The sequence below is a fragment of the Bufo bufo genome, chromosome 2 (genome assembly GCF_905171765.1).
Source record: "Bufo bufo chromosome 2, aBufBuf1.1, whole genome shotgun sequence".
Classification (NCBI taxonomy): Eukaryota; Metazoa; Chordata; class Amphibia; order Anura; family Bufonidae; genus Bufo; species Bufo bufo.
The window spans coordinates 589,465,730-589,478,181 of NC_053390.1; the positions used below are offsets into that span (position 1 = coordinate 589,465,730).

Genomic DNA, 12,452 nt, shown 5'->3' on the forward strand with positions numbered 1-12,452 from the left:
ACAAGCCTTCATACAGCTTTGTCAACAGAAAAATAAAGACATTTTGGCTCTTTGAATGCAGGGAGGGCGTGTGGTCCTTAAAGCGTACCTGTGTTTTCAAAAAAGTTTGCATAATGGCTGTGCTTCTTCGTACAATCATAACTGTAAAGAAACAGTTAGGTTTGGGCTTCCCTAATGTTTTTTTTCAGCCATATTACTCCCTGTTTCAGCTGCACAGCTAGATACATTTCACTCAGAAACAGGGAGCATATCCCTTCTATGGAAGTCAGCAAGCATTGTACTGCTGTGGCATCTTTTCTCTTACTTCCCACTATGTTTGTTTTCAGCTCTGGAGCTCACAGAACAGATAAGGAGGGAGCGATCAAAATTACAGAAAGGCAGGAGGCAGGTTCAGGATTTAAGCCAGCTATGACACGCCTTCACTTCCTCTTAGTCTCTGTTACCCGGGACTGTTTTTGCTGACTGTAAATTAGATAGGAGTGAGATGCCTAGTGGCCATGACTTTACAGGTTTTTTTTTAGGTGGAGTGCAGTTTGCTAGTTATACCACTCTCTATTAAATAAAATGAAATTGTGTGAAAGTATAGTGAATCTTTAAGGGGTTAAGTGAAGAATTACTGGATCTCTTTATTTATTTGCTTTTTTAAAAAATGTAAGTTTTTTTTCAGTGTTTTCTCATACGGTATGTATCTCATAAGGAAAAAATCCTGGAAAAATGTGTGAACAAAAAAACTAAAACAAAGCTTGTTTTTTTTACAGGCCTATGTTTGTGTCAAAATAACACCAAACCAAAACTGTATGTGAAGGAAGCCTTAAAGGGAACCTGTCATCAGGATTTTGTGTATAGAGCTGAGGACAAGGGTTGCTAGATGGCCGCTAGCACATCCGCAATACCCAGTCCCCATAGCTCTGTGTGCTTTTATTGTGTAAAAAAAACTATTTGATACATATGCAAATTAACCTGAGATGAGTCCTGTCCCTGACTCATCTCAGGGACAGGACACATCTCTTGTTAATTTGCATATGTGTCAAATTGTTTTTTTTTACACAATAAAAGCACACAGAGCTATGGGGACTGGGTATTGCGGATGTGCTACCGGCCATCTAGCAACCTATGTCCTCAGCTCTATACACAAAAATCACGGTGACAGGTTCCCTTTAAGGCTTGTTGAATGCTTGCCCCTGTTCCAGTCTTTGCTCTATAGTTTGTCTTCCTTTTGGGTGGAGTGACAAGACTCCTTATACTATAAAGATGATTTTCGTCCTCTGCAGTGGTTTATCCTGCTCTGAAATGCATAGCTTGCTGCTGTGGTTGAGTATTTAGGCAGGAACGTCTGTCGTCTCATCATATTTTCCTGAAGATAAATCATTTCTAATAATTTATCTAATTAGACAGTGTTGTTTTCCCTTCTTCAGGATTCCAGATTCAATGCGGAAGTTGACCAAATTACTGGGTACAAAACACAAAGTATTCTTTGTATGCCAATTAAGAACCACAGGGAAGAGGTAAGCCAGACAATTTCTTTCCTTAAATGTTCCCATTTCCTGAGCATAAAGACTAATAAGGCGAACCTACACTGTCTGCTGTTATTAAGTATATAAAGAGTGTCTTTTACCAATGGATGGATTGAGGGAGAATTTTATTTTAGTAACCCATACATTACCAGAGTTGTTTGGAACACTGAAAAATAAAGGTATTAATCCCTATATTAAATTAAACACCACTGATTGTAGTTCATTGAGTTAATCCGTCACTTTGGTTTACCTTTACCGATGCAGTTCGGCTGCAGGATGTGCATGTGGATTACCAGGACACATCTCTGCTTAATATTGTTTCAAATGGCGAGTACGGGTGCCGCCTGGCAATTAGCAGAAATCCACACGTGGATCGATCCTGTGGTTATACTCTATCGTACGAGTGCCCTTTGTGTAAACTTCTATTTAGCCATTTCTTAGTTATATGTGATTTTTAGAAAGAGGGATTTTAACCAATACCACTCATATAGTTCCCACAATGGTTCTTACCTAGTTTTCCATACTCCTGTATGGTAAATCTCTGCAGTTATACCTTGATATATCCAACCTGCTCATATAGCTGGAAGAATGGCCATTTAGAGTGCTAGAAAAGCTCTGGAAGCTGTAATGATTAGTAACAGGTTTCTCAGAAGCACATATAGAAGAACTGATTAACCTATTAGGCCTGATTCACAAAACCATGCTCGGTCCTGGAAACACAAAACGTGTGTCGGATACATCTTCTGGACCGACTGTGGCTCCCCTGACCTGAACTGATTATACAGTCCTGATCAAAAGTTTAAGACCCCTTGAAAAATGGCAAAAAATCATATTTAGCATGGCTGGTTCTTAACATGGTTCCAAATAGAGCTTCAAAATGCAACAAGAAGAAATGGCAGTGAGACAAAACATTTTTTGAGCATTCAATTTAATGAAAACAACGAATAAACTGAAACAGGCTGTTTTTCAGCTGATCAAAAGTTTAGAACCACACCTCCAAGAAAAAATAAACCCCCCCAAAACAGAAATCCAACTTCCAAACATAGTAGCTCCGCCGTTATTGTTTATCACTTCCAAAATTCGTTTCGGCATGCTTGATGCAAGCGTTTCCATGAGGTGAGTGGGAACATTTCTCCAAGTGGTAAAGACGGCCGCACAAAGGCCATCTACTGTCTGGAACTGTTGTCCATTTTTGTAAACTTCCCTTGCCATCCATCCCCAAAGGTTCTCAATTGGATTTAGATCAGGGGAACACACAGGATGGGCCAAAAGAGTGATGTTATTCTCCTGGAAGAAGTCCCTTGTCCTGTGGGCATTGTGTACTACATCTGGACATAGCCAGCGGCCGTTTGACGTCCCTGCACTTCCTGAAGCTCCAGGAAAAAGCACCCCAGACCATTATGGCGCCCCCTCCACTGTGGCGCGTAGAAAACATCTCAGGTGGGATCTGCTTGTCATGCCAGTAACGTTGGAAATCATCAAGACCATCAAGGTAAAAAAATATTTCATCAGAGAATAAAACTTTCTTCCACCTTTGAATGCCCCATGTTTGGTGCTCTCTTGCAAAGTCCAAACGAGCAGTTCTGTGGCTTTGAAGGAGGCGAGGTCTTTGAAGACGTTTTTTTGTTTTTGAAGCCCTTCAGTCTCAGATGCCGTCTGATGGTTATGGGGCTGCAGTCAGCACCAGTAAGGGCCTTAATTTGGGTCGAGGATCGTCCAGTGTCTTCACGGACAGCCAATTGGATCCTCCGGCTCAGTGCTGATGACATTTTTTGGGGTCTTCCACTTGACTTTTTTGTTCCATAACCCTCAGGATCATTTAAGAAATTCCAAATGACTGTCTTACTGCGTCCCACCTCAGCAGCGATGGCGTGCTGTGAGAGACCCTGCTTATGCAGTTCAACAACCCGACCACGTTCAAAAAGGGAGTTTTTTTGCCTTTGCCATCATAACGTGTGACTACCTGACAGAAAATGACAATGAATCCACATCTTTGCACAGATTTGGCCTTTTAAAGGCATGTGGTCCTAAAATTTGGATCAGCTGAAAAAAAGCCTGTTTCAGTTTAATCGTTATTTTCAATTAATTAAATGCTCAAAAAATGTTTTGTCTCACTCTCATTTCTTCTTGTTGCATGTTGAAGCTCTACTTGGAACCTTGTTAAGATCCAACAATGTAAAATATGATTTTTTTGCCATTTTTCAAGTGGTCTTAAACTTTTGATCAGGATTGTATCATAGTGATTTATGATACAGTCAGTTCTTATCTGATAGCTGGTCTCTTGTGCTGTGCTCATATCGTCATTTGAGTACAGTACAATAGACCTGCAATTAGATAGGAACTGACTGTATCATAAAATACTATGATGCAGTCACTTCGGGTCAAGGGAGCAGCGGTCAGTCTGGTAATTGTTCTAGTAAATCTTTCTGGTAATTGTTGATTAGTCCTGCACATTGGCTTCTAACCTATTCCTCCATACAAAACAGCTTCAACTCTCTTCTTCCCATGAACTGCTCACTTCATGTCCTCCCACAACATTTCCTTTGGCTTAAAGAGGACCTTTCACCTGGATATCCTTAATCTAACTATTATCCTACCTTATAGTGCGGCACCCACTGATGTCTTGACACTTTTTTTTTCTGACTAACCCCCCCCCACAAACACACACACATTCGTCCGCTGTGGTCCCTGTATCTTTTGGCGCCTCATATGCTAATGCACTTGCAGCCAGGGAGAAGATAGCCGCGCCCAGGAGAAATACAAGTCCACGCCTAGTATAACCGAGTCACCTCATTAGCATATGAGGCTCCAAAAGATACGGGGACCACAGCGGACGAACAGGGGGTTCTTTAGAAAAATGAAAAGTGCCAAGACATCAGTCGGGGCCGCACTATAAGGTAGGATAATAATTAGATTAAGAATATCCAGGTGAAAGGTCCTCTTTAAGGTCGGAACTTTGGCTTGGCCATTTCAAAACTTTATTCTTCTTTAACCATTCTTTTGTAGAACTTTTTTGTGCTTAGGGTTGATGTCCTGCTGTGTGATGCACATTCTCTTAAAGTGTAACTGCCGTTCTATTTTTATTTTTGTAATGTATAGGGGCAGTGATGCTGACCATTTTTGTAATATACTTTAATTACTGAAATGATACAAAAAAATAGCCTTAGCAACTCTTCTCTGTCTTCTGTTTACATAACTATCAGTGTTAGCAAGTCTCCACTGTTATGTAAACAGAAGATAGAGGAGCGTTGCTAAGGCTCAAAAATGGGCCACTTTAGAGCTATTTTTCGAATAGAAATGTATGATTTCAGTAATTAAAGTATATTACAAAAATGGTCATTATCACTGCCCCTATACATTAGGCCTCTTTCACTCGGGCGTCGTGTTTTTGGCTCGGATAAGATGCGGGTGCGCTGTGGGAAAATGTGCGATTTTTCGGCGCGAGTGCAAAACATTGTAATGCGCTTTGAACGTGCATGAGAAAAATCGCCATGTTTGGTACCCAAACCCGAACTTCTTCACAGAAGTTCGGGTTTGGGATCGTGGTTGTGTAGATTGTATTATTTTTCCTTATAACATGGTTATAAGGGAAAATAATAGCATTCTTAATACAGAATGCATAGTACAATAGGGCTGGAGGGGTTAAAAAAAATTAAAAATAATTTAACTCACCTAATCCACTTGTTCGCGCAGCCCCGCTTCTCTTCTGTCTTCATCTTTGCTGTGCACAGGAAAAGGACCTTTGATGACGTCACTGCGCTCATCACATGGTCCATCACATGATCTTTTACCATGGTGATGGATCATGTGATGGACCATGTGATGAGCGCAGTGACGTCATCAAAGGTCCTTTTCCTGTGCACAGCAAAGATGAAGACAGAAGAGAAGCCGGGCTGTGCGAACAAGTGGATTAAGGTAAGTTAATTTATTTATAATTTTTTTTAACCCCTCCAGCCCTATTGTACTATGCATTCTGTATTAAGAATGCTATTATTTTCCCTAATAACCATGTTATAAGGGAAAATAATAATGATCGGGTCCCCATCCCGATCGTCTCCTAGCAACCGTGCGTGAAAATCGCACAGCATCCGCACTTGCTTGCGGATGCTTGCGATTTTCACGCAGCCCCATTCACTTCTATGGGGACTGCGTTGTGTGAAAAACGCACAAAATAGAGCATGTTGCGATTTTCACGCAACGCACAAGTGATGCGTGAAAATCGCTGCTCATGTGCACAGCCCCATAGAAATGAATGGGTCCGGATTCAGTGCGGGTGCAATGCGTTCACCTCACGCATTGCACCCGCGCGGAAATCTCGCCCGTGTGAAAGGGGCCTTACACAAATAAAAATAGAATGGCAGTTACACTTTAAGAGTCAGCTATTTGCTGGTATAATTCAGAATTTATTGTTCCACCAATGGTGGCGAGCTGTGCTAGCCCAAAAAAAACATTGTTCAGATAGCTTTTGGCTTGTCCAGGTATTCTTTAGCAAACTACAGATAGGCAGCAATTTTCATTTTAGAGAGCAACAGATTTCTCCTTGCAATTCTCCTTACAACACCATTGTTGTTCTGTGCTCCTGATGGTGGACTTATGAGCATTAACATTAGCTAATGTGAGAAAGGCCTTCAGTTGCATAGAGGTTACCTTTGGTTAGTCATAGTAAGCTCTGACTGTCCCTACACATTAAAAAGAAATTACAATTATACTTTAATGGCTCATTCAGACAACCGTATATTTGTGTCCACATCTATTCCACAATTTTGCAAAATGGATGCGGACTCATTCACTTCAACCGCAGGATTGCATAGAATGGCTTGGTACTGGCCTTAATGAATGTTTTTGTCAATTGCCTATGGGTTAAAAGTACTTTTTTTTTAAGAATGAAGTAAAAAGTATCATTACATTCAGCTGAGCTAGCCCTACAAGCAATTGGATCAGACTTACTATTGACTATAAAAATTTCGTGTGATTTGTGCCAAAAAACTGGCGTTCATCATTTGCACCACATTTATCAACTTTTTACACTCTTTGCAGTTCAAAAATATTCAGCTTCACAGGCAGGTAAAATGTAATTAAAAGTATCCTTATTGATATAGCCAAAAAGGGGTGTGGGCCTGTGGGAAAGGGCTTATTGAGAAAGGCGGTGGCTTAAAACAACCTCCTTATATGTGGTGGAAACCTATGCTAGACAGTGTAAAGATGCACCAATTGTTGTGCAATGCTAAGATATTGATGACCTATCCTCAGGATAGCTTCAAAAGCTCAATGAGATCATCAAATCCATCAATGATTGCTTTATTTATTCACTCCAACATGTACAATAAGTCTGTGACGTTTCAGCTTCATACTGTATTGTCATTCAGCCAGGGAGACAGACGCAGTCTCGCTAAAAGCATGTCACCACGCAAAGACGTGTCTCTCATTCTCCCAGGGGGTGTCTGGCCCTCCGTCAGGACATCCCTCACCCCCGCTGGCCTCTAGGGGCGTGGTGTCGTTTCCGGAGGGCGGAGCTAGTAAAGGTGTGCGCTTTACGCGCTCGTCACTCTGTGGGATCCATTCCGGATCTTGGTGCTGCCGAGAGACGGGACGCCGCCATTCCCAGTGCTGATACTGGTCAGGGATCCCGGGACCCGGAACCCCTAGCGTCAGCTGTTGCCAGGGATCTTCTGTTGTCATGTCTCTTGACTTAGACATGTGGTGGGAGGTTCCTTCTTCTGCGCACATTCAGCCCTCACCTGTGCTTCCCTGGGCTGAGGGTGGGGACTGGGTGTGACCTCAGCAGTGTCAGGTGATCTGTGGAGGGATATTTAAACCTGGTCTTTTCCCCCACTCACTGCTGATTATTCAGTTGCTTCCCTAGCTCTGGATCTTAAGCTATCTGGTGAGTGGTTTCTCTGGTTATTTACCCTGGCTTTGGTTTTGTTTGTCTTCTGGTTCTTATGCCCCGACTTACGTTTACTTCTCGTGTTTCCCTATTCACCAGTGCATGTTGTCATGGTATTTACTTAGGGGCTTTTTGTCCAACTGCGTCCGGTTTGCCCAGCCACTAGCCACCCTGCTATTTGACACCTGGGAAGGGCTCTGCCAAAGTCCCCCTTCCTGCTGGAGGCGGGTAAAGAGTACCCCGGCCTTTAAGGCTGTTCAGAGTGTGACGGCTTGCGCAAAGTGTGTCTGGTACGCCGTGTTTGCTGGACGTCAGTTTGGCTTTATCATTTCATTAGCATTACACATATTAGCCTTTTTCAATCATAACAATGACGTAAACAACTCTCGCATATACATCGATACTATGTACTTGTCACAGTAGTTAAGATAAGGAAAGGAAACAGAACACGGCAAAGCAAACAAAACAACTGACTAGGCCCCAAATGCTAGGGAACAAAGGGGTCACCTAGCAATCTCTAAAACACTTTCCCTAAGCTGCTATGCCCATGTGCATATCTCGATGGTAGATATGCACATGCCCACGTACCTAAGACTAAAACACACTGAACCAAACTCTCAGCTGTAGGGAAGAGGGAAAGAGACACCCAGCTCCTTCCAAAACTGAAGGAGCTAGCGTCTCCCTAGAGACCTAGTCAAAACAGGAAAAAGGGAAAAGGACTTATCTAGAGATGTGTTGGAGAAGACGATCCACCAAACTTCCAGAGCTCACACAGGGCAGAACTATAAACCGCAGAGGCTATAGAGAGAGGGAGGAATACATAGCCTCACCAATTACCTAAAGAACAACACCTGGGAGGAGGTGGGATTCAGCTCAAACCCACAACAAAACAAACTGTCAGATCGGGTCACGTGCAGCAATTCTGACAGATATCCTCATAACACCCACAGGGCAGAGCGTGACAGTACCCCCCCTCCCTCTACAGGTGACCTCCAGACACCCAGGCCCAACTTTATCCGGGTATGCCCTGTGAAAGGCATTCACAAGGCGGCTAGCACTAACATCGGTAGCCGAAACCCACATTATTTCCTCGGGACCGTATCCCCTCCAATGCACCAGGTACTGAAGAGAACCCCAAAGAACACGTGAGAATTCTAGAGATCTGAAACTCCAGATTACCATCAACCAAAACAGGAGAAGGAGGCAAAGGAGATGGTTCCGCAGGCTCCACATATTTCTTCAACAAGGACCTGTGAAACACATTATGGATCTTCTAGGCCTGCGGAAGTTCCAGACGAAACGCCACCGGATTGACAATGGCCGAGATTTTGTAAGGGCCAATAAATCTTGGACCCAATTTCCAAGAGGGTACCTTCAGCTTAATGTTCTTAGTGGACAACCACACAAATCACACACACACAGGTCCGGAGGTCCGGCCTAGTCATACGTCTCTTGTCAAGCCATCCGTTTATATCTTTCACCCATTTTTTTTCAAATTAACTTGAATCTTCCGCTAGATAGATGACAAAGAGGAAGAGAATCCCTCCTCTTCCGGTGTCCCAGAAGATTCGGTCACAGAAAAAGTACCAAACTGAGGGTGAAAACCATATGCGCCAAAAAATGGTGACTTATCAGTTGACTCCTGCCTACGGTTATTCAAGGCAAACTTAGCTAAAGACAAGAACGAGGACCACTCATCCTGATTCTCAGCTACAAAACACCTCAAATAGGTCTCCAGGTTTTGGTTAGTGCGCTCAGTTTGACCATTCAACTGAGGATGAAAAGCCGAAGAGAAAGACAACTGAATACCCAGACGAGAACAAAACGCCCTCCAAAACCTGGAAACAAATTGCGTCCCCCTATCAGACACCACATTAGAGGGAATGGCATGTAATTTCACAATGTTATCAATAAAAACCTCTCACTTTGTTCAGATCCACTGCACCAGCTGCTTTTACAGGTTCTGGCTCTTACTCTTTGACCTCATTGCGGTCTGCTTTTATTCATTAGTGGCCATACCTTATTTTACATTTTCTATATGTATCTTATATGTTGACATTGTGTATAGCTGGCATATATCTTATGTCCTGATTTTGTGGACGTCCAGTGGATTCTGTATGTGTCGGTCTTATTTAGTTACCGACACGTTGTTTATATTGTATACAATTTTTTAATGTGTCTGTTTGTTTGAGTTGTCTAATAAACTTTATATATAAAAAAAAATTCTACCTATGGTTATTGTTGGATGTGCATCCTTAGGGTGGTTCTTTTGACTCTTCATTGAGTCTATTTGTTTTCGCATCAATAAAAACCTGAGCGAGAGTTTTCACATTGGGCAAACCTGATAATGGTACAAAGTGAGCCATCTTGCTGAAGCGGTCCACTACCACCAAAATCACAGTTTTCCCAGAGGAACTCAGCAAATCAGTAATGAAGTCCATGTGAGCCACCTTCGCGCGTGCAAAGGTCTCACAAGCTGCTACATAACCCTCAACACCTTTACGCAACCCTGGCAACAAAAATCTCCGGGAAATAAGGTCTACAGTGGATCTACTTCCAGGATGTCCCGCAAGGCCAAAGTTCTCTGACACTGTCCAACCGAATTGCGGAGGTCAGCTACCTCCAAAGACAATCCCTGCATGCGATCAACCAAAGCATCAATAGCTTTCATTTTGCAAACAGCAAGGGAAAAATGACGGTATGGCGGGTTATAATGTCACGGTAGGTAAGCTAACGGAAGAAAACAGAACACGGCAAAGCAAACAAAACAGCTGACTAGGCCCCAAATGCTAGGGAACAAAGGGGTCACCTCCTAGCAATCCCTAAAACACTTTCCCTAAGGTGCTATGCCTATATGCATATCTCGATGGTAGATATGCACATGCCCACGTACCTAAGACTAAAACACACTGAACCAAACTCTCAGCTGTAGGGAAGAGGGACAGAGACACCCAGCTCCTTCCAAAACCGAAGGAGCTAGCGTCTCCCTAGAGACAGAAGGAAAAAGGGAAAAGGACTTATCTAGAGATGTGTTGGAGAAGACGATCCACCAAACTTCCAGAGCTCACACAAGGCAGAACTATGACCCACAAAGGTTATAGAGAGAGGGAGGAATAAATAGCCTCACCAATTACGTAAAGAACAACACCAGGGAGTTGGGATTCAGCTCAAACCCACAACAAAACAAACTGTCAGATCGAGTCACATGCCGCAATTCTGACAGATATCCTCAGAACACCCACAGGGCAGGGCTTGACAGTACTATGCACGTGTTGTGGATCTATTGGTGAGATGTTCTATTGCATTCTTGATGTGAGACGGTGAGGTCATCAATAACTCAGCACTACACAACCCTTTTAAAACTGTCTAGTCTAAGTTTATACTTAATGTTGGACAGAATTAGGCTAGATCTACACTACTGTTATTAGTACCAGCAGGCTGTTCCAGCAGAGATAAGCCTGTCGGAGCTCTCTGGATCCGCCATTGCCGGATGTTACCTCAATGCCTGCTAGCCCCATTGACTATAATGGGGTCCGGTGGAGATCTGGCCACTACCTGGAAAACATGCCAGGATTTGGCAGGACAAAATCCACTGCACACAGTAGTGTCCTGTAAAATACCCGCACATTTGCCAGGTAGTGGCTGAATCTCCGCCGTTCCCAACTATGGTAATAGGGCCGGTGGGCATTGCGATAAAATGTGGCAATACCGGATCCATTCTCTGTTGGAACAGCCTGCAGTAGATAATAACGTTAATGTAAAAAAGGCATTAGCAATCCGTTTCCTTGCTTTCTCCTCAGTTACTGGCAAAAATACCACAGTTGAAGCTATATTGCTAGTGACGGATTGTAAGCTTTTCTGATACAGAACATGCTGTAGATCTATTGTATGTAACAGAGTTTCAACCAAAAGGATTGTGACCCTGACTAAAATGTTACGTTAATCACATTAGTTTTACTAGCTTCACATCTGCCATCTTACCCAGCATGCTAAATGTTCTGCTTAAGTGCTTTTATAAAAAGACTACTCTGATATACGTTATATATTCCTTTTAGTTGGTCCTACAAAGTGACCAGCCTCAACTTACTTACCTAACCTGATTTATGTATGACTGCTCTCATAAAGAGCAAAACAGAAGCTACCAAATAGCAACGTTTTATTGGGATACAATTAATTTTCCTGCTTGTTTTGAAATTTGGATGGAAACTAAATACCTGGAAGAAAATCATTTTCCTAAAATACGATAGCATTCAGATGTTGTATCCCTTTTCCCTCCTGTCAAGACTGTGGAAGCAGGTGGCTGGCTAAAACTGAGGAAAAGAAGCAACAGCTGTAGCTCCTGAAATGGAACTGTAAAAATGTGCATCTGTTTTTGAAATACTACACAAAAATAGATTATACTATGTGGTGCTAACTAATGTAAAGAGAACGCATCCTAGCCTCAGTGAAGTTAGCCGTTTATGAGACTTTTTTAGGAGCGTACATGTATTTCTCCTGTGCATGTGCATTATTTTGTCTAGATAGCTGTTATTTTTTTTATGTGGGACTAAAGCTTATTGGTTTAGATGACAAAATACCATTTACTCCTTATGACCTTCCTATTTTGGGCCTTAAAGTGTAAATTCCATTTATTTATTAATGTTTTTTTAATGCGTATGGCCAGTGATCAGAAAAGTTTTTTCTAATACGCTTTATTTATAGATTTTAAAAAAAAATATTTATGTGAAAAATTGCTCTAAAGTGTCCCTTAGCAGTGCTCTCTAAATGAATGTTGCTAAGGAATATTTGTCCTAAGACTACAGCTCGGCCCACCCCTTAACAGTCTCCTCCACTGCGGTCCACTCCCTTAACAGTGACCTCCACAGCGGCCCACTCCCTTAACAGTGACCTCCACAGCGATCCTCTCCCTTAACAGTGACCTCCACAGCTGCCCACTTCCTTAACAGTGACCTCCACTGCGCCCCGCTTCCCTAAAATGTGACCTCCACAGCACCCCGCCCCCTTAACAGTGACCCTCTACAGCGGTCTACCCCTTAACTGTGACCCCCACA

The 12,452-nt window shown here is 42.7% G+C and overlaps 1 protein-coding gene across 1 annotated transcript in view; it reads left to right on the forward strand.

Annotated features, from left to right (window-relative positions):
- Positions 1–12,452, forward strand: part of PDE5A (phosphodiesterase 5A) — a 404,052-nt gene that overhangs the window by 134,336 nt on the left and 257,264 nt on the right. Inside the window, exon 3 of the mRNA XM_040418267.1 lies at positions 1,416–1,509. Coding sequence (XP_040274201.1) covers positions 1,416–1,509 — 94 coding nt within the window. The remainder of the gene's footprint in view (positions 1–1,415; positions 1,510–12,452) is intronic.